The sequence below is a fragment of the Chinchilla lanigera genome, unplaced genomic scaffold (genome assembly GCF_000276665.1).
Source record: "Chinchilla lanigera isolate Chin_1 unplaced genomic scaffold, ChiLan1.0 scaffold00008, whole genome shotgun sequence".
Taxonomy (NCBI): domain Eukaryota; kingdom Metazoa; phylum Chordata; class Mammalia; order Rodentia; family Chinchillidae; genus Chinchilla; species Chinchilla lanigera.
The window spans coordinates 5,428,134-5,450,536 of NW_004955409.1; the positions used below are offsets into that span (position 1 = coordinate 5,428,134).

General features: G+C 44.7%; 1 protein-coding gene across 1 annotated transcript in view; it reads left to right on the forward strand.

Annotated features, from left to right (window-relative positions):
* The window catches only part of Fbn1 (fibrillin 1), a gene marked incomplete at its 5' end in the record, with an annotated part of 220,945 nt that overhangs the window by 146,531 nt on the left and 52,011 nt on the right, over nt 1-22,403 (forward strand). Inside the window, 16 exon segments of the mRNA XM_005376698.2 lie at nt 100-228; nt 572-697; nt 808-933; nt 2,239-2,361; nt 3,415-3,540; nt 5,492-5,617; nt 12,219-12,341; nt 12,537-12,659; nt 14,241-14,366; nt 16,212-16,334; nt 17,816-17,938; nt 18,229-18,393; nt 19,059-19,127; nt 19,219-19,344; nt 20,528-20,650; nt 21,257-21,415. Of these exon segments, the coding sequence (XP_005376755.1) occupies nt 100-228; nt 572-697; nt 808-933; nt 2,239-2,361; nt 3,415-3,540; nt 5,492-5,617; nt 12,219-12,341; nt 12,537-12,659; nt 14,241-14,366; nt 16,212-16,334; nt 17,816-17,938; nt 18,229-18,393; nt 19,059-19,127; nt 19,219-19,344; nt 20,528-20,650; nt 21,257-21,415 (2,016 nt within the window).

Here is a 22,403-nt window from a genome sequence, read left to right on the forward strand (position 1 = left end):
GGTGCGGGGCCCCAGGGGCAGCAGAGGGGGCGCGCTCGAGCTCCCTGTCTCTACCCCGTGTCCCCTGACTCTGATTCGCACCCCTGTGTTTGCCTGCAGACATTGACGAGTGCCGCATATCTCCCGACCTCTGTGGCCGGGGCCAGTGTGTCAACACCCCAGGGGACTTCGAGTGCAAGTGTGACGTGGGCTACGAGAGCGGGTTCATGATGATGAAGAACTGCATGGGTGAGTGTGGCCCTCGGGTGGGTGCAGGGACAAAAGGGTTCTGAGACGCTTCGATGCCTTGCAGCGTGCATCCAAGGTTCTTCCTACTGCCGCCGCCCGGGTCTCCTAGCCTGTGGTCACAGGTCAGCTGTGGCGGGGGAGACCGACATGCAGAAGGGAAGAGGGGTCACGCCATAGCCATAGGGTCATGGCTGAATGTAGCATGCAGGACAGACAGGGAGTTGCTGGGAATCCCGGCACGCGCTGCAGTAGAAGTCCTATTGCAGGGGAAGGACTGGCATGGTGACAGAGATCGGGACACCGCGGTGTCAGCGGTGTCAGCATGCTCCTTTCCATCTTGCAGACATCGACGAGTGTCAGAGAGACCCTCTCCTCTGCCGAGGAGGCGTGTGTCTGAACACGGAGGGGAGCTACCGCTGCGAGTGCCCGCCCGGCCACCAGCTGTCCCCGAACATCTCTGCGTGCATCGGTAAGCGGCAGAGGCTGAACCCACTTGCTCGGCGTTGGTCCTTCGAGCTGCTTCTCTGCCAGCTGCAGCAGCTTCTGTTTGCAAGTTTGCTCTTCTTGGTTTCTAAACAGACATCAACGAGTGTGAGCTGAGCGCCAACCTCTGCCCCAATGGCCGCTGCGTGAACCTCATGGGGAAGTACCAGTGCGCCTGCAACCCGGGCTACCACTCCACACCCGACAGGCTCTTCTGTGTGGGTGAGTCCGTTGTACTTCATCCAGTGTCTCTGCCGAACAGTCAAGCAATGTGTGTGCAGTTCTGTCTCTGTTGATTACTTTTTCTTGCTCTCCTTGCCCTGTAAATCAAATTCCTTTTTCTTTCTTTTTTTGGACTGGGAATCGAACTCAGCACCTTGTGCTTGCCAGGAAGGCACTTGTGCCACTGAGCTATATCCCTGGCCCACAGAATTCTTTTCATGGTGGCCTGCACTCTTTAGGTCTCGCCACTTCCTTTATCTATTTAAAGAACCAGTCAAATAAAGGGCAGGGGAAGTTTTAGCTATACCGAGTATGACTTGACGCATGTTGCCCGTGGTGAGTGATAGCGTGTGTCTTTCACTGTGCATGCATGCCAAGGAAAACCAACCCGTACAGCTAACCACCTTAGCTAAACCAAACCCGCTAAGGGGTGTTGGGGAGACAAAAAAGGCAAAGGGTGAGATCTCTGCCCTTGGGCGCTGTGGACCGGCTAAAGATTTCAGAGAATAACTCTGGGAAAAACCACGGGCTGTTTCTATCTTACCCTGAATAAAGACCGAGCCCAGCACTCTTGAAAGGTGGGTTTTTGGGGAGTGAGTGCTGTCCTTGTGGCGGGTGCTCTGTAGCTTTAGTTGTGTGTGAACAGGGGCAAAGAAAGCCCTGTGCTTTATGGTGCCTAGAGAAAGCGAAATTCTGTAGATGCTGCCAGTTTTAGCTGGGTCTGGGGTGGATGCCATGGAAAACTGCCAAGTGTCACATGGTTTCTACCCAAAACCATAAATCAGCACAAATTTTTCTGAAACATGGCCCAGGATAAGTGAGGACTTCAACTCAGGTTCTCGAAAGGGATCAGAACCTCATCGGAACCTCAGGGAACGGACCTTCACGTTTACAGCCGACTCTGTGACCTAAAGAATTGCCACAATCTCAAACGCAGACAGAGGCCGGTGTCTTAGTGCATTCTCAGGGTGCTATAGCAGAGTCCTCGAGACTGGATGATTTGTAATGCATAGGAATGAGACTCACACTTTTGGAGGCTGGGAAGTCTAATAGCAAAGTGCTGGCGTTGGACATGAGTCATCCCGTGGCAGAAGGCAAAAGAGGGTGGGAGAGCAGGAGGGCCCCATTCACCACTTTACGATGGAACCAGTGCCGTCCACGGGGTCGACCCCTCGTGGGCTAAGTGCCTCTTAAAAGTCCCACGTGTTAGTACTTTCACAGTGGGAATGAAGTTCCCACGTGAACTGTGGAGGGGATGGGCGTTCAGAGCGTACCAGAAGGTGACGTTATTTTCATCTCTTTTAGACATTGACGAGTGCAGCATAATGAACGGTGGGTGCGAAACCTTCTGCACAAACTCAGAAGGCAGCTATGAATGTAGCTGTCAGCCAGGATACGCGCTGATGCCTGACCAGAGATCATGCACCGGTGAGTGAGTCTCATCCTCCCGCTGAAGTCTCCATGTAAAGTTCCCAAGGAGGGTGGCACAGGGCTGTGGAGTCAGATGGTCTTGGCTTCAAATCTGTGTTCGTCACACGGTTCAGCTGTGGTGATTGATGAAGACACTTAGCATCTGGGTTTTCATCTGTATGCAATGGGGTTCAGATTGCCTGTGTGGGAGAATACATACAAAGCTTAACGTAGTGCCTAAACTGACTACAAAATGCATCTATTGATTAGAATATTAAAGTTTGATCTCTTGACCTAATTCAGTGTTTCTCCGGAATGTTTCCTGGGCAATCAGTCTGTCCTCAGGACTTTTCAGAAATGCAGTCTCAGGCCTCGCCCCAGATCTGTGGAGCCCGGAGCTCCTGAGAGTCTCAGTAATCTGTGTTTCCCCAGGCTCTCCACCTCGTGGGGAAGCAGCTGAAGTCTGAGCCCCATTGTTCCAGTCCGCACTGCCCAGCGTGTCGCCCCGGGGCTGGGAGAGCCAAGTAGAAACAGGAAGAGAGGCGCATGGGTGGTGTACGTTTTGATTTGGGCTCAGGTTGAGAAGATAATTTAAGTTTTTAAGAACCACATCATTTTATTTGACCTAGAAAACCGTCCTTTAAAAATTCTGGCTATCAGAAGTTGAAAATAAATATTTTCATTAAAAGTGCACTTCAGTAGTTATGCTTATTTCAAGCAATTCACCTTAGATAGCAGTAGAGCAAGACAGTAGATCTCAGGCATTTATAACTTGAAATGAGAAAAAGAAGAGTCAGCGTCATTTTTGAATGATACGTTCATCTGAGTTAAAATTTCTAATTGAATGATAGACTTTCAAGTGGGTGTAGAGCTTGTCGTTAAACAGCATGTCGTGAATCTTAAAAACCTTTCTTGCCCAATGGCAAGAACTCACAGGATAGCTTACACAGAGCCTCATTAGTAATCTTATGTGGGGAGGGTGAGTTTATTTGCCTTGGGTCAGTTAATGTTTTCCTGCCAATGATGGAGTCAGCAGCAACTACATGTCACTGTTGGCTTTGTTCCTTCCAGACATTGACGAGTGTGAAGATGACCCCAATATCTGCGACGGTGGCCAGTGCACAAATGTACCTGGAGAGTACAGGTGTTTGTGCTATGATGGATTCATGGCGTCTGAAGACATGAAGACTTGCGTAGGTAAGCGGGGAAGACAGAACTTTCCATCTCGGCCGGTTATTCAGAAGCATGGTCAAGTTCCGTAAAGGATAATAGGTTTAGTTAGGAGATCAATACCATGGGGGAAACAGATACGTGCTCATATTTTAAAGCTTGCTTGTGTCTGTGATATGATACTCTTGTCAAATATGTTACATGGATGGACCTAACCATCGATCAACTCCAGGTAGACATTTCTTGGATAACTAGCCATTATTTCCACGCACTTAACCCTCCTCTTGCTGTGACTTGAGTTTGGGCTTTTAAAAATGCTTGACTAAAAGCCACACAAAATTTGTCTTTTAACAGGAATGTAGTAAAACCCAGGCCTGAAAGTATTTGTTGTGGATACTTTGTATTGCTATGCTTTCAGACTTGTTAAGCATTTCTTGTGCAGTATCTAAACTGCCTTTAATGCTGTCTAGTGCATTTTTCATCTCAGACATTGTAGTTTTCACCAATAAAAGTTTATTTTGTCTTTTATCTTCTTTGTCTAGACTTAGTGGGTTCAGCCATTCCTCCTGCTTTTGGAACACATGGAATACAGCTATAATAACTGCATTAGTGTCCTTGTCTACTAATTCTGTCAGCTGTGTCAATGCTGGGTGGGTCATTTCAATAAATTGACTTTCTTCCTCACTGTGATTCATATTTTCCTGCTTCGTAATTTGTGGTAAGCCAGACATAATAAATTTTACCTTACTATGTGCTGGATACATCTGTATTCCTAGAAGTAGTGTGAGATTTGTTCTGGAATACAGTTAAATGACTTCAAAGCAGGTTGCTCCTTCTTCCAAAGTCTTGCTTGTAATCTTGTAAGCAACACTTAGACTGGGACTAATTTTGCTACATTACTAAGGCAAGGCCCTTCTGGATAGTCTCCCCAACTCCCTGTGAATTGTGAGGTTCTTTCATTGGCTGCTGGGAACAGGCACGATTCCATACCTCTGTACACTTGGAAGACAGTTTCCTGCTATTGTTTTGGGGAGTGCCTTCCCAGCCTTGAGGAGCCTGTGTCCTTACCTGCCACACTCATCCTGCTCCCCTGAATACCTGGGGATGCTGAGATCTCGGGGGCTGTCTGCGCAGCTCCTCCCTGTGCTTTGCTATGCCTGTATGCTCTAGCCGCCTGCACTGCCAGCACTGCACGTTCGCCTCCTAGGGGAAGAGTCACCAGCTTCCCCTGGCTGCCCACCGCTTTTGCCATGGACTTAAAACCTCCTCTAAGCAGTACTCTGAGGAGAATCTAGAACTTACCTCATTTATTTTCTTGCTGTTAGATTCATGGTCTTTTGTTGCCTATAGTCCAGCATGTGCAAAACCATTTGTCTGTCTGGTGCCCACTCTTTTGCAAGATGCTTTGGGTAGGTAGGTTATTCCATCTTGGCCAGAAGCAAGACTCTAAAGTTGGTTATATTTAAACTCTGAGCACATGAATAGCTTTTGAACACCTTTACTGAAAATGGATGAAGTCCTGGAAATTGAAGTGGATGTCATAAAAAATAAATAATATCTGAATGAGGGGAACAAGTAAAGCTGCTGGCTATGTGGATTAAGGCTGTTAGTTCATCTGTTCTTTCTTTTAAAGTGTGCAAATTAAGTTGTTAGCACCATGCAGACTGAATTATAAAACTCTTGCAAGAGTGTGCTGGTTTTGAAAAGGTTTTTTTGACTCACAGAGACAGGCTGTTCGCTCGGCTTACAGTCACTTAATTTATTAATCCTAGCCCCTCCTTTGGGCCAGGTAAAAGCCAGCCTCTTGATCAGTCTGCAGTCCAGAAAGCCAATATAATGTCTTTTCTGAGTGAAAGCGTTTAAATACAGTATTTTATAATATATTCACTTCATAATATTTTTCTGAGAGAAAGCACTGGACTTTTTTCTGGTTTATTGGCCGTAGTGATTAATTACAACAAATATCTGTGTTTTATAGATGTCAATGAATGTGACCTGAATCCGAATATCTGTCTAAGTGGAACTTGCGAAAACACTAAAGGCTCTTTCATCTGCCACTGCGACATGGGCTATTCAGGCAAAAAAGGGAAAACGGGCTGTACAGGTGTGTTTTTTTTAAAGGTGGAACAATAAAATACTAAATGGTGAGGAGATTGCTATCATAATTACGGAGTAACAGAAGTTTTAAAAATATTAACATTTTAATTGCTTTGCAAAGCATTTTGTGTAATCTTTTTATTACTTTAGCTTCTATGCCTTTGAAATTTGTCATAGTTTATGTTGGATGTAAGTTGAAGTTTCTTTTCTTTAGCTGTGAAAAGGTTACATCAAGTACATTAACAATTAAATGACACAATTTATATGAGGCTACAATCACATTTTCATAACAAAGTGATAAACTTACTAACAAGCAAACATTCATACACTTTAATTGAAAAGCAAGCCTTTCCAAGTAACCTTCTTTTTCAAGACTGCATTTAAGATTTTATAATTGAAATTACCTTTTAAAGAAGCACATTCAACAGGTCATATGTTTTATCAGTTCTCACCAATTTTTCAGTCCCTTAAATTAGAGCACTGTTGATGTATTAATCAGCCGTAGCCCGAATAAGTCTTTATTCATGGAGCTGAATAAATCTTACAAAGCGATAATTGAACATCTACAGTTTTGTTTGTCTAATAGCAAGAGAACCTGACAAAATCTTTCCCAATATTTGTAAGACTCTCCTCCTACTAAATGCCAAGTGGGAAAAGTCACTTGGTGGTAGTAACATTGTTTCCTAAGTGTTAGTTGATGTTTTCAGACGTGAGGCGGTGATGTTAAATACATAGGATAGCATAATAAACTTTTCCTGCAGTGACTTATATTAATGTAACACATTATGGCATCTAACATAATTGAAAACATCACAGAGACCATGGCGAACTTGAATTAGGTAACTGTGTAATTTTTTTGTACAAATAACAGACTTTAATTCCACAAGCCAGTTTGGCAGGCCCTGGTGGCTTAAAACAAACATTAAAATATTTGTAGATTGGCAGTGTGGTAAATGTACAGATCCTCGTCTTAATCATATTGGCATATTTCAAGAAAGCACCAAAATATATTTATTGTTATTACAAACTGGCCAGTAATTCTAGGTGTCAAATTTACTGATACATAGGACAATGATGTTAATATTAATGTTATTGTTGGTTCACAAAGGACAAGATCTAGCCAAGTCATGGAAAGAAGATGAAAGCTGGAATATGTTTGTGTTTGCTGTGATATTCTCATGTGCAGCCTGGCCCAGTGTCCACTCTGATAAATGGCACAGTGTCAGAACTCCTGTCCGTCTGTATAGCTCAGTCTGTCCGTGGCTCAAGCTTTGTTTTAGCTTCCAGTGTAAACACAGCACTCTGTAAGGGAGAGCAGTCTCATGGTAAAGGAGAGGCAGATAGGCTAGTTCTGCACTGGTTTACACAGCGAAGGTTAGGACCATTGCCTGGCTGAGCCAAGCTCGATGCAATTCAATGCATTTGAAACGGTGAGTGTGAAGGGAAAATCGAATCTCCTGGGACTATCTTCTTTGCCTGTAAAAAAGCACCTCTAGGATTCCATCTGACTCAAACTAACTGGACCATGTGCAGTGGCTGATGATTTCAGGCCTTTTACCAGGAACACTTCAATGTTCATGCCATATTAGTATCATTTTAGGCAAATGAGATCTAATGGTTACAACACCCTTGGCATGGTGCTGGCCCATGCATAGGTGCTCGGGCTGTCAGATTCAATGAGGCATCCAGACACCACGTCTAGAGGCCATTTTACCAAAAGACACAACTTCTAGTCCAGCAGAAATTCTATATTACTGTTCACTGATACATGCTTGAAATCAGTTTGAAGAGGAAAATTTTACTCTGCAAATTGGAAGGCTTGCTTTTCATAATCGCATTTGCAGAGGCACCGAGACCCGTGACAAGGGCCGTGGGCTGCATGGGAAATGAGATGACATCAGTTTTCCATGAACAGCAGTGGCCTTGTAGTAATGACACGGACAGGAAGTGAGATAGGAAGTTGAGGTAACACTCTATCCTTTCTAAGGGGCAAGTGTCTCCCCTTCCCCCACTTTTTTACTTTGCAGTCTAAACTAATTTTTCAGTTTGATAAGATCCAGTCAGCACTGCAGGGAAGGTTGGTTCTTGGGCTCCCTTTGCATCACAGTGGCCTGGCGTGCAGTATCCTCACTGAAAGGAGCGGAACCCTGGGTTTTACGCTGAGGTTTCTCGCTGACTTATAACCACGGTGTTGTGTGATTATCAGCTGTCCCCTTGGGTGAGTGGCATGGCTGTGGGTTTGCACAGGAAGGGCTGCACTAAAGAGAGAAGAGAAAAAATAACCTGTGAATGCTGTTAGCAACCCAGGGTATCACACTGGATTGCAAATGACTTACTCAGAAAGGAACTGGCAGAAACTTCGGGACACTTAAAACACGTTTTTAAAAATATGGGCCATAATGTTTTGTTTTGTTTAAAAACAAACAAACAAACAAACATGTAACAAGGGCTTTTTTATCCTACATTTGGTTTAAAATGAATGTCACTCACAACACCGTCGGTTGACCCTGGAGATGATCACATGAAAGACAAATGCTTATAATATCCCAGGCAACAGATGTCCCTGAAAATATGTATCAAGCCGCATGACAAATACCAGCAAGAGCAGACATGGCGAGCATGTCATGATAATACACAAAAGAAGTGCACCCACTTATTTATTTAGATAGATAGTTTTTTTAAATGAGTACTCTGGAAAGGAATTATAAAAACATGCATGCTATTTCATAAGAAGGAATTTTTTTTCTTTCCTGAGAACTAAAAAACGTTCTCTGGGCTCCATTACAGCTCTGTCTAAATATTTCAGCTCCCTTGTCATTACTGATTGTTTCCATTTTAACAAATAAACATGTTTTTTCCCCCCAATCACTTCACCAGTGTTAAGAGTCCACCCACTGACTTACATTCCCAGCCCACACAGATGCGAAGGATTTCTTTTTTTTCTCTGTAAGCTTTGTCCAGATTGTGGGTACTGCCCAGGGGAATGTTTGATTTAACGGACAGAGAATGTGCTTTTGCTTGGAATCTAGAACTCAGCCGTCTCTCCCTGGCTGAAGTGGCTGGATGGCAATAGTGCAGTGACCCGGTGCAAGTCTTTCACTGCTCGTCCTCGGAGCTGTCACTGAAAGAAGAAGAAACTGGACCACCGTGCGCCATCTTGGTTGGGTTGTGGTCTTCATAAGCTCACTGGGGTGAACCTGCCTCCCAGCGTGTGCCCACTTGTTAGTGAATCAGCCTGCCCTAAGTGGAGTCAGAATTGTTTTCAGTGAGAAGCTTGGGACTTCAGAGTGCATCCACTTCTCAGGCTGTCTGGTTCCTTTCACAGGAGGAGTGGTTCTGGTGGGGCTCAGTCCCTGGGAGAGAATCACACATGTCAGCCCCCAGCAGTGGAAGAGAATGCGTGTGCATTTCCTTCCAGCCCCATACCACCGCTCGTTCTCCTCCGTCCTCTGGCCGTCAGCCTGCGGGTGTTCTGTTAAAAGTCTTGGCTCAAATTTTGATCCAAATTAAGAAATCCAAGTAGCCTTTGTGTTTGACTTTCCGCTCCATGTCACACCCTCTTCCTCCACCTCTGATGGAGGAGATTGGCACTGTGCCCCTCCTCTGGATCAGCGTCCACGTGAGGGGCACGGTGGGGGCCAAGCACAGGTGTTGTGGGGTAGCACAGCCTCTCCCTGCATGCCCGCTGTGGGAAGACAGGGCAGCTCAGAGCCCCGAACTGCAGACTCACGGGACACACAGAACCTGTGCCCAGCTGCCCAGGCCACGCCCCTGCCCTCCAGGGTGCCGGGCACAGGGGACCTTCGAGTTTATGGTGGAGGACTGAGAGGGTTAAGGAGGCTGCAGTGTCAGCCTAAAATTTGAATTTCTTTGCTTGTCTTGGCTTACACTTAATCTTGAAAGGAATTTTCTGTCTGGAGCAAAGTTGTGGAGGAAAGAGAACATTTGTCCAGGAAGAGATGTTTTTGGCAAGCACACGCTGTTTCCTTCACATTATTGAAGAGTGTTTCAGTACAGCGCTTTTGTTTGCTTGTTTCCTTCTGACTCAGTTTCCCCCTCTGTTCCCTTTTATGATGAAGTACATTCCTAGATCCAAGTCTACCATGGAAACAATTAATTAATAATGGTTAGCTCACATGTGCACAGACCACACACACACAAAACTTTTTACTCAGAAATGCTTTTCCACCCTATGGTTGTGTTGTCTTTCTAACTCACTTATACCCTGAGAGCAGGCATTGTGCATATGTTCACAACGCAGAGAATTCAGTGCAGGCTCTTGAGTTACTCTGCTCTAGTACCCCAGTGCCCATGAAGGAGCCCCTTGCAAATATAATTTCTTTTATCTTGAAAGCATTGCAGTAATTTTTTTTTTAAAAACTCCTTTAGACTTGGGATTTTATATTAACATATTGCTAAGAACAAAAAAGAAAGACGTTCCTTTTAAAAGAAATAGTAATTTTTTTAAATGCAAGAGTAAAAATGGAAGGTAAAATTCATATGACAATGAGGATACCTTTCGCCACTAGGAAATGGGAAGGAAAGACTGCAGGATTACTAGAAGGGTAAGCCAGGATCGTCCTATATATGGTGCGTAGAAGAGATGCATGATTATTTCTGTAAGTTTGTAAACGTTCACTAGCATGTTGAGAATTCTGTAGTGCAAGATTTAGAATAAGGTCCTGAAGTTCCGAAGAAACAAGCTCAGTTGGACCACTGTGCCCCAAGGGAAGAATGTCACTCAGAAAGAGGGAAGCTGAGTCCCAGGCAGTCTTGCCGAGTCCCTTGCTGTCTAAAAGGCCTAACCCGTCTCCACCTCTGAGTGGCTGAGGATTGCGAGAGTGGACCTGTGAGTTCTTCCCACTTAGATGGTTCCTGGATTCTGTAAACCTGGTGCCTTAATACGCACGCCGTGGAGTTCTGTGTTTCTGCCTGAGGTAACTGGCCAGAGGTCGGGCAGATAAGGAAGGCGTAAGGCAGAGCTCCTCAGAAGTGGCGGCTCATGTCTTCACTTGTGGGGCAAGTGATTATCTTCCATCCTTACCCTGCTTGGGAGCAGCTGCCATGTTCTGCAGCGTCTGTTGGGCCAGGTTCGGGAAGGGTCACTTTTCTGGGCTCCTGTGCCCACTTCCCACCCTGGTCCTGGCACTGGTCTTCCTCCTCTTGTCCTTGGAATGTGCTGGACTCGGTTATTGCCGTGGTTAACGCCCCCAACCCCCCGAGACCTGCCCTAAGAATTCACTTGCTCGTGTGACCACCAAGGAGCATGAAAATTCACTGATGAATACATTGTCATCGTAAGGACGTTCTTCCGGACCTGTCCCCATCTTGTGATTATCCGTGACATTACAAAACATTTTCTGGAGGAGGAATCTGTTGTTGCTTTATTTCGTATTTGTCTAGAAGTTATGAAGAAGCCAAACCACCCCCACCCCCCTTACTGTGTCAGGGCTACACATGGAACATTTGGCAAACACCATGTTTCCAAACACTTTCAAATTATTGTACTGAGCTTCCGAAGTAAACAAAAAGGCAAACACAGTTGCTCGACCAGCTTCCTTCTCATGTCGCTATTCAGGTGATCCCAGGAAATTCTCCCAACATTATCCTCCTGACCTGAGTTTCGTAGACATATTGGTTTCTATCTAAAGTCATAATAGCATATCTATGAGTTCTTGTTCTTAGTAAATGACAAAGTTAATTATGAGTGTAACCCATTATTATAATGCATTAATTTCAGGAAACATCATATTTTGATCCATGCTTTATATTATTTCTATAGCACTTTTATTTATTTTATCTATTTATTTATCAACTTTCATTTATTCTATCTTGGCTATCACTTTTATTTATTCTATCTTGGCTAAATTTGGAAGTAGAATTTTAGAGAATGGAGAATTACGGAGAATTTGGAAGTTTTTGGTAAAAATGACCCTTTATTCTGACAAAATTTCCACTGGATTGACTTGAGTTTTATGTGATATATGCAAGGAAGGCATGGTTCTCCAGTTTTTTTGGACTCTAAGGAGCTACAAAAAATAAGCCACATACTGTACTGAAGGACATTTTCTGCATATGCTTGAATTAGCAATATCAAAATAAAACTTTTATAGAAGTAAAGTATAATTAAACAATAATGTTCTAAATTTAAGAATAAAATATATTTTGTATCTATATGACTCAAAAATTTTCTGATACACCAATAACAGTAGAGAATACGAGAACAATGCACACCAATACTCTACAATTGTCTTAATAAAATATTGGCAGCAGAAACATATGACCACAGCATTAATACTCTAAGACACGGTGCAACTTACTTTCTAAGCTCTTCACCTGGAAAGAGGTTTGTTTTGCTTTGCAGAGATGGGACACTTCTATTAAGATATGGAAAATAATTGGCACTGACAACAGCAAGTACTATCATATCACTCTTTCTTTATAAATTGAAGTGTAAAGTTTGTTCCATATATACATAATTTATGCCTGGATGGTAAGCGAGTTGTGCAGTGCTGGGTTAAGTCAGTTTTTCAGTATTGCTAAGTTATTTAAAACTGCAAAAAGGCATGTGTGTCCAGCTTCTGCTAAACTCCTGGTTATTTTTGCAGACATCAATGAATGTGAAATTGGAGCACACAACTGCGGCAGACACGCCGTGTGCACCAACACCGCAGGAAGCTTCAGATGTAGCTGCAGCCCTGGCTGGATTGGAGATGGCATTAAGTGCACAGGTGAATTGGAAAACAACAGAAATTGCTGATCAGGAACTGTGTGGGCTGTAAATGTGGGGATATTAATTCTTTTTAGGCTGTTCATTTAAAAAAATTTTTTTCTTAAGGGTATTAATTCTTTAATTCAAATTTAACTCATGTTTTCCTGAATTTCATTGACACACTGTGAATAATGATGTCACCATTTTCCTCTAGACCTGGACGAGTGCTCCAATGGAACCCACCTGTGCAGCCAGCACGCGGACTGCAAGAACACCATGGGGTCCTACCGCTGTCTATGCAAGGAAGGCTACACGGGCGATGGCTTCACGTGCACAGGTGGGCGTGCCCCCAAGCAGCCTTGTAAACCAGGGCAGAAGAGCGAGGGATGCCACAGGGTTCAGACCGGCAATTTTTTTTGAAGGCTGGGTCAGTTAATAGAAGAGTATTTATTTAAGACTAGATCCTTATGGAATGAAAATGTGGAACTAGGTTAATTGGGGGAACCTCAGAAACTAACTCTCAACCTCCCTGAGTGTCTCTGTCTGTTTATCTATATATGTATAGTATATACTCTCTCTCTGTGTATGTATATACTATACAAGATAGTATGTAGTGTGTATAGAACATATGTATATTAATATATGTTACAATAAGAAAGATGCCATTAGTTTGAAACAAACCACATTTCCTTTTCTGTTCCTTCACCTTTATATTTTTGTACCTATTTCTCACTGATGATTTGCTTTCTGTGCCAAACTCGGGGATAAGCTGGCTATAGGAAGCTAATGTAAGGAGGGAAAAGGATAAGAGTCTCTAGATTAGAAGAACAGTATCTATTTCATAGAGTATGTAATTTTCTCCTTATGTAATTTTTGCCATTATCATCATCATCATCATTCCATACTGGTATAAGAATTCCATAACTACTCTTTTTATAACTTGTAAATTATGCTTTATTTTTAAAAAAAATTTATTAGTACACGGTTGAACTACTTTGTAAGGAATTCAATCACTTCCAGTTTTACCATGTATTAGTAAAAATTTCCTCTTAGCCTCAGTTAATAGTCACAGAATTAACATGGACTGTTACGTGTATTTGAATATGTATGACTGAGAACAGATTGCATAAGTCATGCATAAACTTACATGTACTTGTGTACACAGGCTGCACTTTTTATGTGAGGGCTTTGAGATTCAATAAAATAGTGAGATCCATTAAGTAGTGTATCTGCCTCATAGGACTTAAATATTTATCTATCTGAGCATTTTGCTAATAAGATGTCCCTTAAGCACAAGGAGGCTAAGGCCCATTAAGTGATTTTCTTGGATTATTTTCCTCACTGAAAGTTTTATCACAGTTGAAATCATTTCTGCCAAACCCAGTGAAGTTTTGTAAATATGAACTTCCTACTGGCTTTGAAAAACTATTTAAATTTCATGTACTAAGCATGTATGGTTTATTTGATTGATATTTAATGCATATGGTGAAAAAAAAAATGAGGAAGAGATAAGCAGTCAGGAATTTTTGGTCTCCTCTGTACTTGCCATCCTAGTTCCTTTACTACCCGTCCAAGCTGAGAAACAGACAGGAAACTGCACTTGTTCTTCCGGGTTACAGAAATGGCTACCATGGGGATGACCTTCCCAGTAAAGGCTCAAATGTTTGGATAATTCTTTGCACTTATCATCAATTTTACAGCATTTGGGATCATTTTGCATTCAGGATTCTGCATTGGAGCCCCATGTTTATTACGTAGAGCCTTCAAAAAAAGAAAAGCAAATGAGTTTAAACATAGTAAATAGAAGTTCCAAAAATATGGCTACCCTCAGGATGTTGAGTTATAAAAATTGTAGGACCTGAGGAGTTGGAAAACTCCCAACTGAAGGAGAGTTACGTATGATCTTCTCCACCTGCAGACCTCGACGAGTGCTCGGAGAACCTGAACCTCTGTGGCAACGGCCAGTGCCTCAACGCCCCCGGAGGCTACCGCTGCGAGTGCGACATGGGCTTTGTGCCCAGCGTCGACGGGAAGGCCTGTGAAGGTAACTCCCAGGGAACAGGAGATGAGGCTGTTGAAACATTGCTGGCCCCTGTCCTTTTTTTAAACTGAGATGTGTTTTGACTTCACATCTAAGCTGGTCTGGTCAGGTTGTGGAGCATTTAGGACTGCAGCTAGACCATTTCTCTTTTGTCATAGCTACACCCAGCTTGGCCAGGTGGTGACCAGGGAAGCACCACTGTCCATAACAGAGGAGGAGGCGAATCAGTCCCACCGATTTGTCCCTCTTGCTGGGGAGAAGAACTCAAGCTACAAGTTCCCTGTTCTGTGGGAGGATTATCTTTAATGATAGAAATACAGCTGTTGGGGCTGGGGATTTAGCTCAGCGGCAAAAGCGCCTGCCTGGCAAGCGCAAGGTCGTAAGTTCGGTTCCCGGTTCCAGAGGAAAAAAAAAAAAAAAAAAAAAAAAAAAGAAATACAGCTGTTAACTTCTGCTGTGGTTGTTTTCTAGAAAGAAAGGTGTCATAATGACAGAAAGGCAGTCATCTCCAAATGCACATTAATGTCCTGAGTGAGTCTCAGAATGTCCTCTTAATATTTAACTTCTACAAACACCGGAGAGTGTTTTGCAAATCTGTTCCGTGGGGAGCCTCTTAGAATCATGGCATGTGTCATGGTGTCTCTGAGCTTCTGGTGTCTGTCCTCCTGTGAAACCTTGGTTAAACCTACGGGCTAAAGATGGATCCAATTAAGAAACATAAGGTTCCTGTCTTCATCCACAACTGTCGAATTAAACACATCCTTCCTTGAAAAAAATTAGTGACTACACGATTTACAACGATTTCAATAGAAATAAGTAATGATGACAGTTGACAGAGGTTTAAACAAGACCTTGATTGATGTATTAGCTAATAGTTGCTCCTTGTTAATAAGATATGATCTCCAAACTGGTCTTTATGAGGTGTGTACTGTCTTCCTCATATATTTTTATGTAAATGCTTTTCTTTGTTATGGGACTATTGGGCGTTCTTTATACAGTTTGCATTAAATATGCAGAGTTGATATAAAACTCCCTTGTAGCAAGGAACTTGATTATGCTCTTGATCATATGCCTAATGCCTCATTTACTTTTGTTACTCCAAATATCCAAGGAAAACAGGTACCACGCCACATCTGGTAATATAAATAGTCACAGTGAAAGTTTTGCTTCTCTTCATGCTATGAGGGAAGCTTTTGTTTGTTTGTTTGTTCTTAATATAAATCATTGCTGGCAGGGTGTTGGTGGCTATTTAAAGCCAGTCTCGAGTCTGAAAATGTGCCCAGATACCAGCGGCACTAGGAAACGGCCAGTGTGAAGCAGAGGCAGAGGCCTGGGAGGGGAGGCTGCAGTTTTCAGACCTCTGTGAACAGTAAAACACCAAGACGCACGCACACTCACACACGCGCACACACGCACACACAGGACAGGTGACTGTAAAACTGACTACCTCAGGGTGACTACAAGAAAACATTTTGTGATTCTTAAAATTTTGACTCCCGACAGAAACAGCTGGTAGACAGATAAGAACTTCTAAAGAATTTAGTCTGGTGTGGCCTGTCTGGCTCTCACTTTACAATACTTATGTGGACTTTCGTGAAACGCCGTGAATTAAACATATCTCTATCTCGTAGCCCAGTGCTTGGCAGGTAATAGGGACTGAAGAAAGGAACTTGTCACTAATGAGATGTCCCTGTGTGTGACAAATTGTCTGAAAACCCAGAGGAAAAGCGCCAAGATTGGTGTCAGATAGACTTCCTGGTCTTAACACTAATATCGCTCCTGGTACATTAGGCTGTTTCTCTGGCAAAAAAATGAACTTAACCTCTCCCCTGTTTACCCTCCCCCAAGATATTGACGAGTGCTCCCTCCCAAACATCTGTGTCTTTGGAACTTGCCACAACCTCCCTGGCCTGTTCCGCTGCGAGTGTGACATCGGCTACGAGCTGGACCGCAGCGGGGGCAACTGTACAGGTGAGACGTCGTTTCCAGCAAAGCTGGCTCCTGGGTGTCCTGGAAACCCGGCTGTGGGGCATCCTTGGGGCCACGCAGCAGGCTGGTCATGAATGGAGCTCCTGGCTGTGGAGGAGGAAGGCTTCCTGGGTGCTCGGTTCTGTGGCTTCCTGGCGATTTCCTTTCCTCCTTAGGGTCAGTGTGAGTTTCCTTGGAAACTGGGAATCAGGTCCGTGCCCTGGGATCCTTGCTGTCCCTTTCATCACAGTCCCCGTCTTCCCACCTGGCCTGGTGGGTGATCATCATAGCGCCTTGCACACAGAGCCCAGCCACCCATTCCCAGCGTTGAAGTTGTGTTCTTGTAGAGCAGAGGACACTCAGAGCACTGAAGGAAACAAAGCCAAAGGCCCAGGCACCCAGCAGCCTGCTGCACCGTGCTCTTGGGAGCAGAGCAAAGCCCCCGGCAGCCACCTGCAACTCTGCTTCCTTGTCCGCCCACTGATCTGGGACCCTGGGCTCAAGTCTCAGGCTGGAGGAGCCATAGACTTAAGGAAAACTCCAAGTTCGTTTTCGGACACCTAAGCAGGCTCTGACCCAGGGATTGAGCAGATCCTGCCCACACCACCTCCTCACAAATGCTGTCCCACGCACCCATCATCCCTGGGGTTTTCAGAAAAATAACATGGCCCAAACTTGGCCTCCAGCATACTTCCTCTGCTCCAGACCCTCTGCGCAACTCCGCGTCTCTACCTGCATTGTCCTGACCTTGTTGCTCTTGGGTGGAACATGCAATCCAAGTTTCCAAGTCCTGTCTAAGTCCTGTCCATGTTCACCTGGGATTTGAGCAAAAGAATGGAACCCATGGAATCCACTGGGGAGACCCCAGGACAGAGGCTCCCAGTCTATCTTGTCTGAATCTGATTGTCCAGTTTCAAGTATTTCCCAAGTGTTGAAAACAGGCAGAAGGATGGTGCAAAGGTAGAATTTGCCAAAACCCATGTCCTAAAGACATGGAATTCCATACATATTTTTGGAATAGAAAGTGAAAGGGAAATATTAACTCAGCATCAAGGATGGAGAAAGACGCTTTGCATGGGAGAAACAAACTATGCCTCATGCATGGGGGTGGGGGTTGAAGTTGCCCGCACCTCTGGACTCCCTGGATCTGTGCCCCTGGGTCTGAAGTTTGCTTGACCAAAGTCACAGCCATGTTTTTGCCTTTAGTCAGCTTCATGGGAATATTTTTCCTAGTTCCAGAATTATATTCTATCCCAGTGACAACTTGGAGTGGTAAATGTGTTCCAGGGGGAAAAAGATCCAAGGCTATGACTTCCTTCCTTCCCAAGGGGTTTTGTTTCAAAGTGGAAGAATGTATTTCTAGATGACATTGTGAATTGTGACTCAGAAATTCTTGCTGGGAGCCCCAGACTTGGTACCAGCGTCTTGCGGTGATGTCAGCCTGGCGTCGGCTCTGGGGTGATTCTCTGGTTGTTTGGCTTTAGATGTTAATGAATGCTTGGACCCCACCACGTGCATCAGTGGGAACTGTGTCAATACCCCGGGCAGCTACACCTGTGATTGTCCACCTGATTTTGAGCTGAATCCAACTCGAGTTGGCTGTGTCGGTAAGATCTTCAAAACTTCCCAGAGACGCACACTGTTTATTATTTTTAAAGCAACGCTGAATATTCCATTTTCCACGTTTACAAAACTAATAATATAGAACCTAAAACATTTCCAAATTCTAGTTTATATTCTCAGGTACACAATTCCCAGTACGCTATATATTCTTGCACAATTTTTTAGATTCTTAGTAAATGTAGTTTCTGGTTTTTAAACAGTCTTGAAAATGAGTTTACATTTTCAACCCTCAGAGAGAGCGAATCACTGACACTTTCTTGTTTGTCTATGGCAGATACCCGCTCAGGAAACTGCTATCTGGATATCCGGCCCCGGGGGGACAACGGGGACACGGCCTGTAGCAACGAGATCGGAGTTGGCGTCTCCAAGGCTTCCTGCTGCTGTTCTCTAGGGAGAGCCTGGGGCACCCCCTGTGAAGTGTGCCCGCCTGTGAACACGTGTGAGTGGGCTCCCTCCTTTCTCCTGTCCATGCCAGGGGAGAACCTGCCCATGCAGGAGCTGCCCGCAGGCTCTCTGCATGGGTCGGGAAAGGGAGTTGGTCACCTTGGCCCTGCGGGAGAGTCAGAAATCTCCCGGTCTGGCTTGATCTGAATGCTGGGCAGCCAGCATCTCACTTCTCCCTGAATGAGAAGCAGAGAACATTAAAGGAAGGTTTTCCAGGCGAGGTTGGAGAGAAGAGCTTTGCCTAAGACTGTATTTGTGAGGGGCTTTCAGGGCAGGCTCTCGCTATACTTCCCAGGCAGCAAAGTGAGCAAAACTAACAGCGGAGGCAGGATTTACTAGACAATGAGATGAGAAAGAAAATTTTTTAAGAGAAACAGTGGTGGAGATATAGAGTAAAATAATTCACAAGAATATAAGGCCAGGAGCTAAATTGAAATGTCGTAAGACTGAGGACACTTGGGACACATGACAGATGCCATTAGCAAATGACACATGTATACAAAGAAGTTACCTTGCTTGAGACAGGTGGTATAGGAGCTAACGATTCCTGAAAGCGAGCACTTCCAGCTGAAAATGGCAGCATTTCTCTTGAGGATATTACTTCTAGAACGTTTTGATCCAAAAGAATTCCCTTTGATTTCTTTTCTCTTGTTTCATCAGCGGAGTACAAAATTCTTTGCCCTGGAGGAGAAGGTTTCCGTCCGAACCCCATCACGGTTATACTGGAAGGTATTTCTGTTTCCTTCCCTGTAAATTGTGCACCCGCCGCGCCCTGGGGTGTGAGGACAGTGTTGAGGTGCCTCTGCTTCCTCGCTGGCAGATATCGACGAGTGCCAGGAGCTCCCGGGGCTCTGCCAAGGCGGGAAGTGCATCAATACCTTTGGCAGTTTCCAGTGCCGCTGTCCGACGGGCTACTATCTGAACGAGGACACGCGAGTGTGTGACGGTGAGTGGCCCTTGTGGAGCGATCTGCCCTTCCACGGCTCCAGAACTGATCTGAAAATGAGCCTACAGATCCCCGGAACAGGAGGGCTTAGTCATGTAGCACAATGGCTCTCACTGAACACAGCCAGGGAAATAGGCCGCGCGTGTGGCAGCCTGCCTTAGTGTTCTTGAAATGATGTCATTTCCAATACGTCCGAAATCTCCCACTTTTCCTGAGAAAAGTGGAGTTTTATTATGCTGGGCCAGAGTCCCATTTATGCCTACAAAAGAGTTTTCCATGCTCTTCAGAAAAGCCACTTGTTATTAGAGCAGCACTGGCCCCGTTTCAGTAGCGCCTGTGTTCGGGGCAGTGCTGTTTCCTCTGCTTGTCCTTTGCCACTTAGCCCCTGCTCCACGACGTCTAGAAGAGCTTCGGGAGAAGGCACACCATTAGCTTGATGATCCACTGGATGGCCCTCTCAGCTCTGTTCCTGGAGACCAAATAGTGGCACCTGGGCCTTGGATCAGAATGGGAGAGGTGGTTTTTACCTCCATGTGGGAGGCGCAGAACTAGTTAGGGAAAGGAACATCTCCTGTTCTGTGTGGGAAATATCCCACTTGCTCTCCCACCCATTTATTGTGTAACACAGACAGGGACAGCCTTGTCAAATACTGGATAAGATCGCGGTACCTAAGACACAGCTCTCAGACTCACGAAGTTAATGGAGAGCAGACTCAACGCCTTCGAAGGTGGGGTAGAGGCAGTGAATTACCTCTTCTGTGTTGCCTTACCACTGCAGATTCATGAAGCTGGTTGTTGATGGCTTCAGGGTGCATTGTACCCTTCTGTAGATTTTGTGACATACGACATCTATTGCTGTTGTTCTGAAGGATGTCTGAGAAGTACAGTTTCTCCACAGTTCCATCTCTGTATGCCTTCGATGACGTTACGGACATCTTTATTAGTGATTCATATCAAAAGGCCAGAGTTCCTTTCGAAAACCCACTTTCCTGAAAACGCACACATTTGCCCAGATCACAAAACCCCAAAGAACTAACTAGGTTTCTGCTCTTCTCATCTGGATTCCAAAGCTCCCTGTGGATCGGCCTCCTGTGCTGTCAGTGTGTGTGTCGGCACTGGGTACCAGGCCGTTCCAAAGAGTGACACGTCTGTATTCACCTGCCTCTTTCTGTTTGGATCCTAGATGTGAACGAATGTGAGACTCCTGGAATCTGCGGCCCAGGGACGTGTTACAACACCGTGGGCAACTATACCTGCATCTGTCCCCCGGACTACATGCAAGTGAACGGGGGCAATAACTGCATGGGTAAGGTCACGCTCTTTCTGCCAGGCAGGTTCGGCTCCCATCAGCAAAGTCCAGTCTGCTCTTGGACAAGTGCTGCTCGTCGGGCTGGGTGCTGCTGCCCGGTGCTGCCACAGCAAGGGCGGCCTCCTCCACAGACCATGCGCTTGGCGTTCTTCACCACCTTGTGTGGGAGGCTGGGAGTTTTCCTCACAATGTAATGCTGGAAAATCCCAAACAAGAGTTTCATACTACTTCTTTTGTTTGACTTTTGGGTGTATCTTCATGTAATTATATTTACAGCACTGACCTACAGTATTAAAACATCATGAGTCGGAAATAAGGAACTTGCTGCCAAATAGCAGTAGAGAATTGTTACTAGGAGACCGGGTGGAGAGTCATGTAAAGTTTATTAATGTTGCAGCTACAAAACGACTTAGTCCTGTGGCACAGAATACCAGCCAATTCATTTCTCAAAGTCCGTTTCTTTGAGCAGCTTAGTTAAACCGTTGTATCTGGGAAGCCTGCTCCTGTCGGTATCAAAGTCTGAAGAACTTGTTCGTGGAGTGCTCCCTGAACACTTGTGTGTTTTCCCCCTTGGCATCACCAATCCTTGTGTCCTTGGTCCAGACATGAGAAGAAGCCTGTGCTACAGGAACTACTATGCTGACAACCAGACCTGTGATGGAGAGCTGCTGTTCAACATGACCAAGAAGATGTGCTGCTGTTCCTACAACATCGGCCGAGCCTGGAACAAGCCCTGTGAGCAGTGCCCCATCCCGAGCACAGGTGAATCCTAGTTTCGCCGTCGCAGATATTACAGGTTGATAAATGACCCCTGAATCGCTGGGGGGCCTGCTCTCAGCACAGGAAGAAATGTCTGCCTTGTTAATTAATCTTCATTTTTAAAAAATGGCATGCCAGGCGTGGTGGTGCATGCCTGTAATGTCAGCACTTGGGAGGATGAGGCAGGAGGATCATTGCAAGTTCAAGGCCAGCCTGGGCTACAAAGTGAGCTCAAGACCAGCCTAAACTACATAGTGAGACCTTGTCTCAAAAAGACCAAAAAAAAAGGCTCACAAAGGCACATTTTAATTCACCATTAACCATGGTCCTTCCAGCTGAAAGCTAAATCACAGATTAGGCTTTCTAATCAATTCCCTAACTTATAACCAGACCTGTAGGCCCAGCCCATCACAAAAGTGCCAGCATTGCTACCACCACTTTAGAGTTCACCATATAATGAAGACTGGAAACATTGGGTGTCTCATATAATAAATGAGTGAACCATAATTTTTCCCCTTTTTACTTATTTAAAACTAGACTACCCCCCCTGCACACACACACAAATTAAGGGCAGCCTCCAAGGATGTAAAGGTAAAGTGAGAAATAAGCATAAGGCAAATGGCAAACAACAGTAAGAAAGTTAACCACGGAGTGAGGCAAGTGCACAGATTCTCAGCTGTTCTAGCTCGCCTGCCAGAGCTCAGCAAGGGCTTTGGCTCCAAAATTTCTAGCAGCAACATTTGGAAAGGGAGACACTATCAAGTGTAAAGTGCTCGGCGGTATAATGCAGAATATACACGAAAGGAAAGTACAACTTTTCTTAATATTTCTTGACTAGAGAAAAATTTCTCCTGACATTCTCATAGAGAGGTAAGAGTTATACAGTGTTATTTTTTAATAGTTAAATTTAAGTAAATGAAGTAAAGTATCCTTTAAGTAAATGAAGCGAATACTTCAGTGCAGGATTCCTATATCCCATTGTACATGTTAC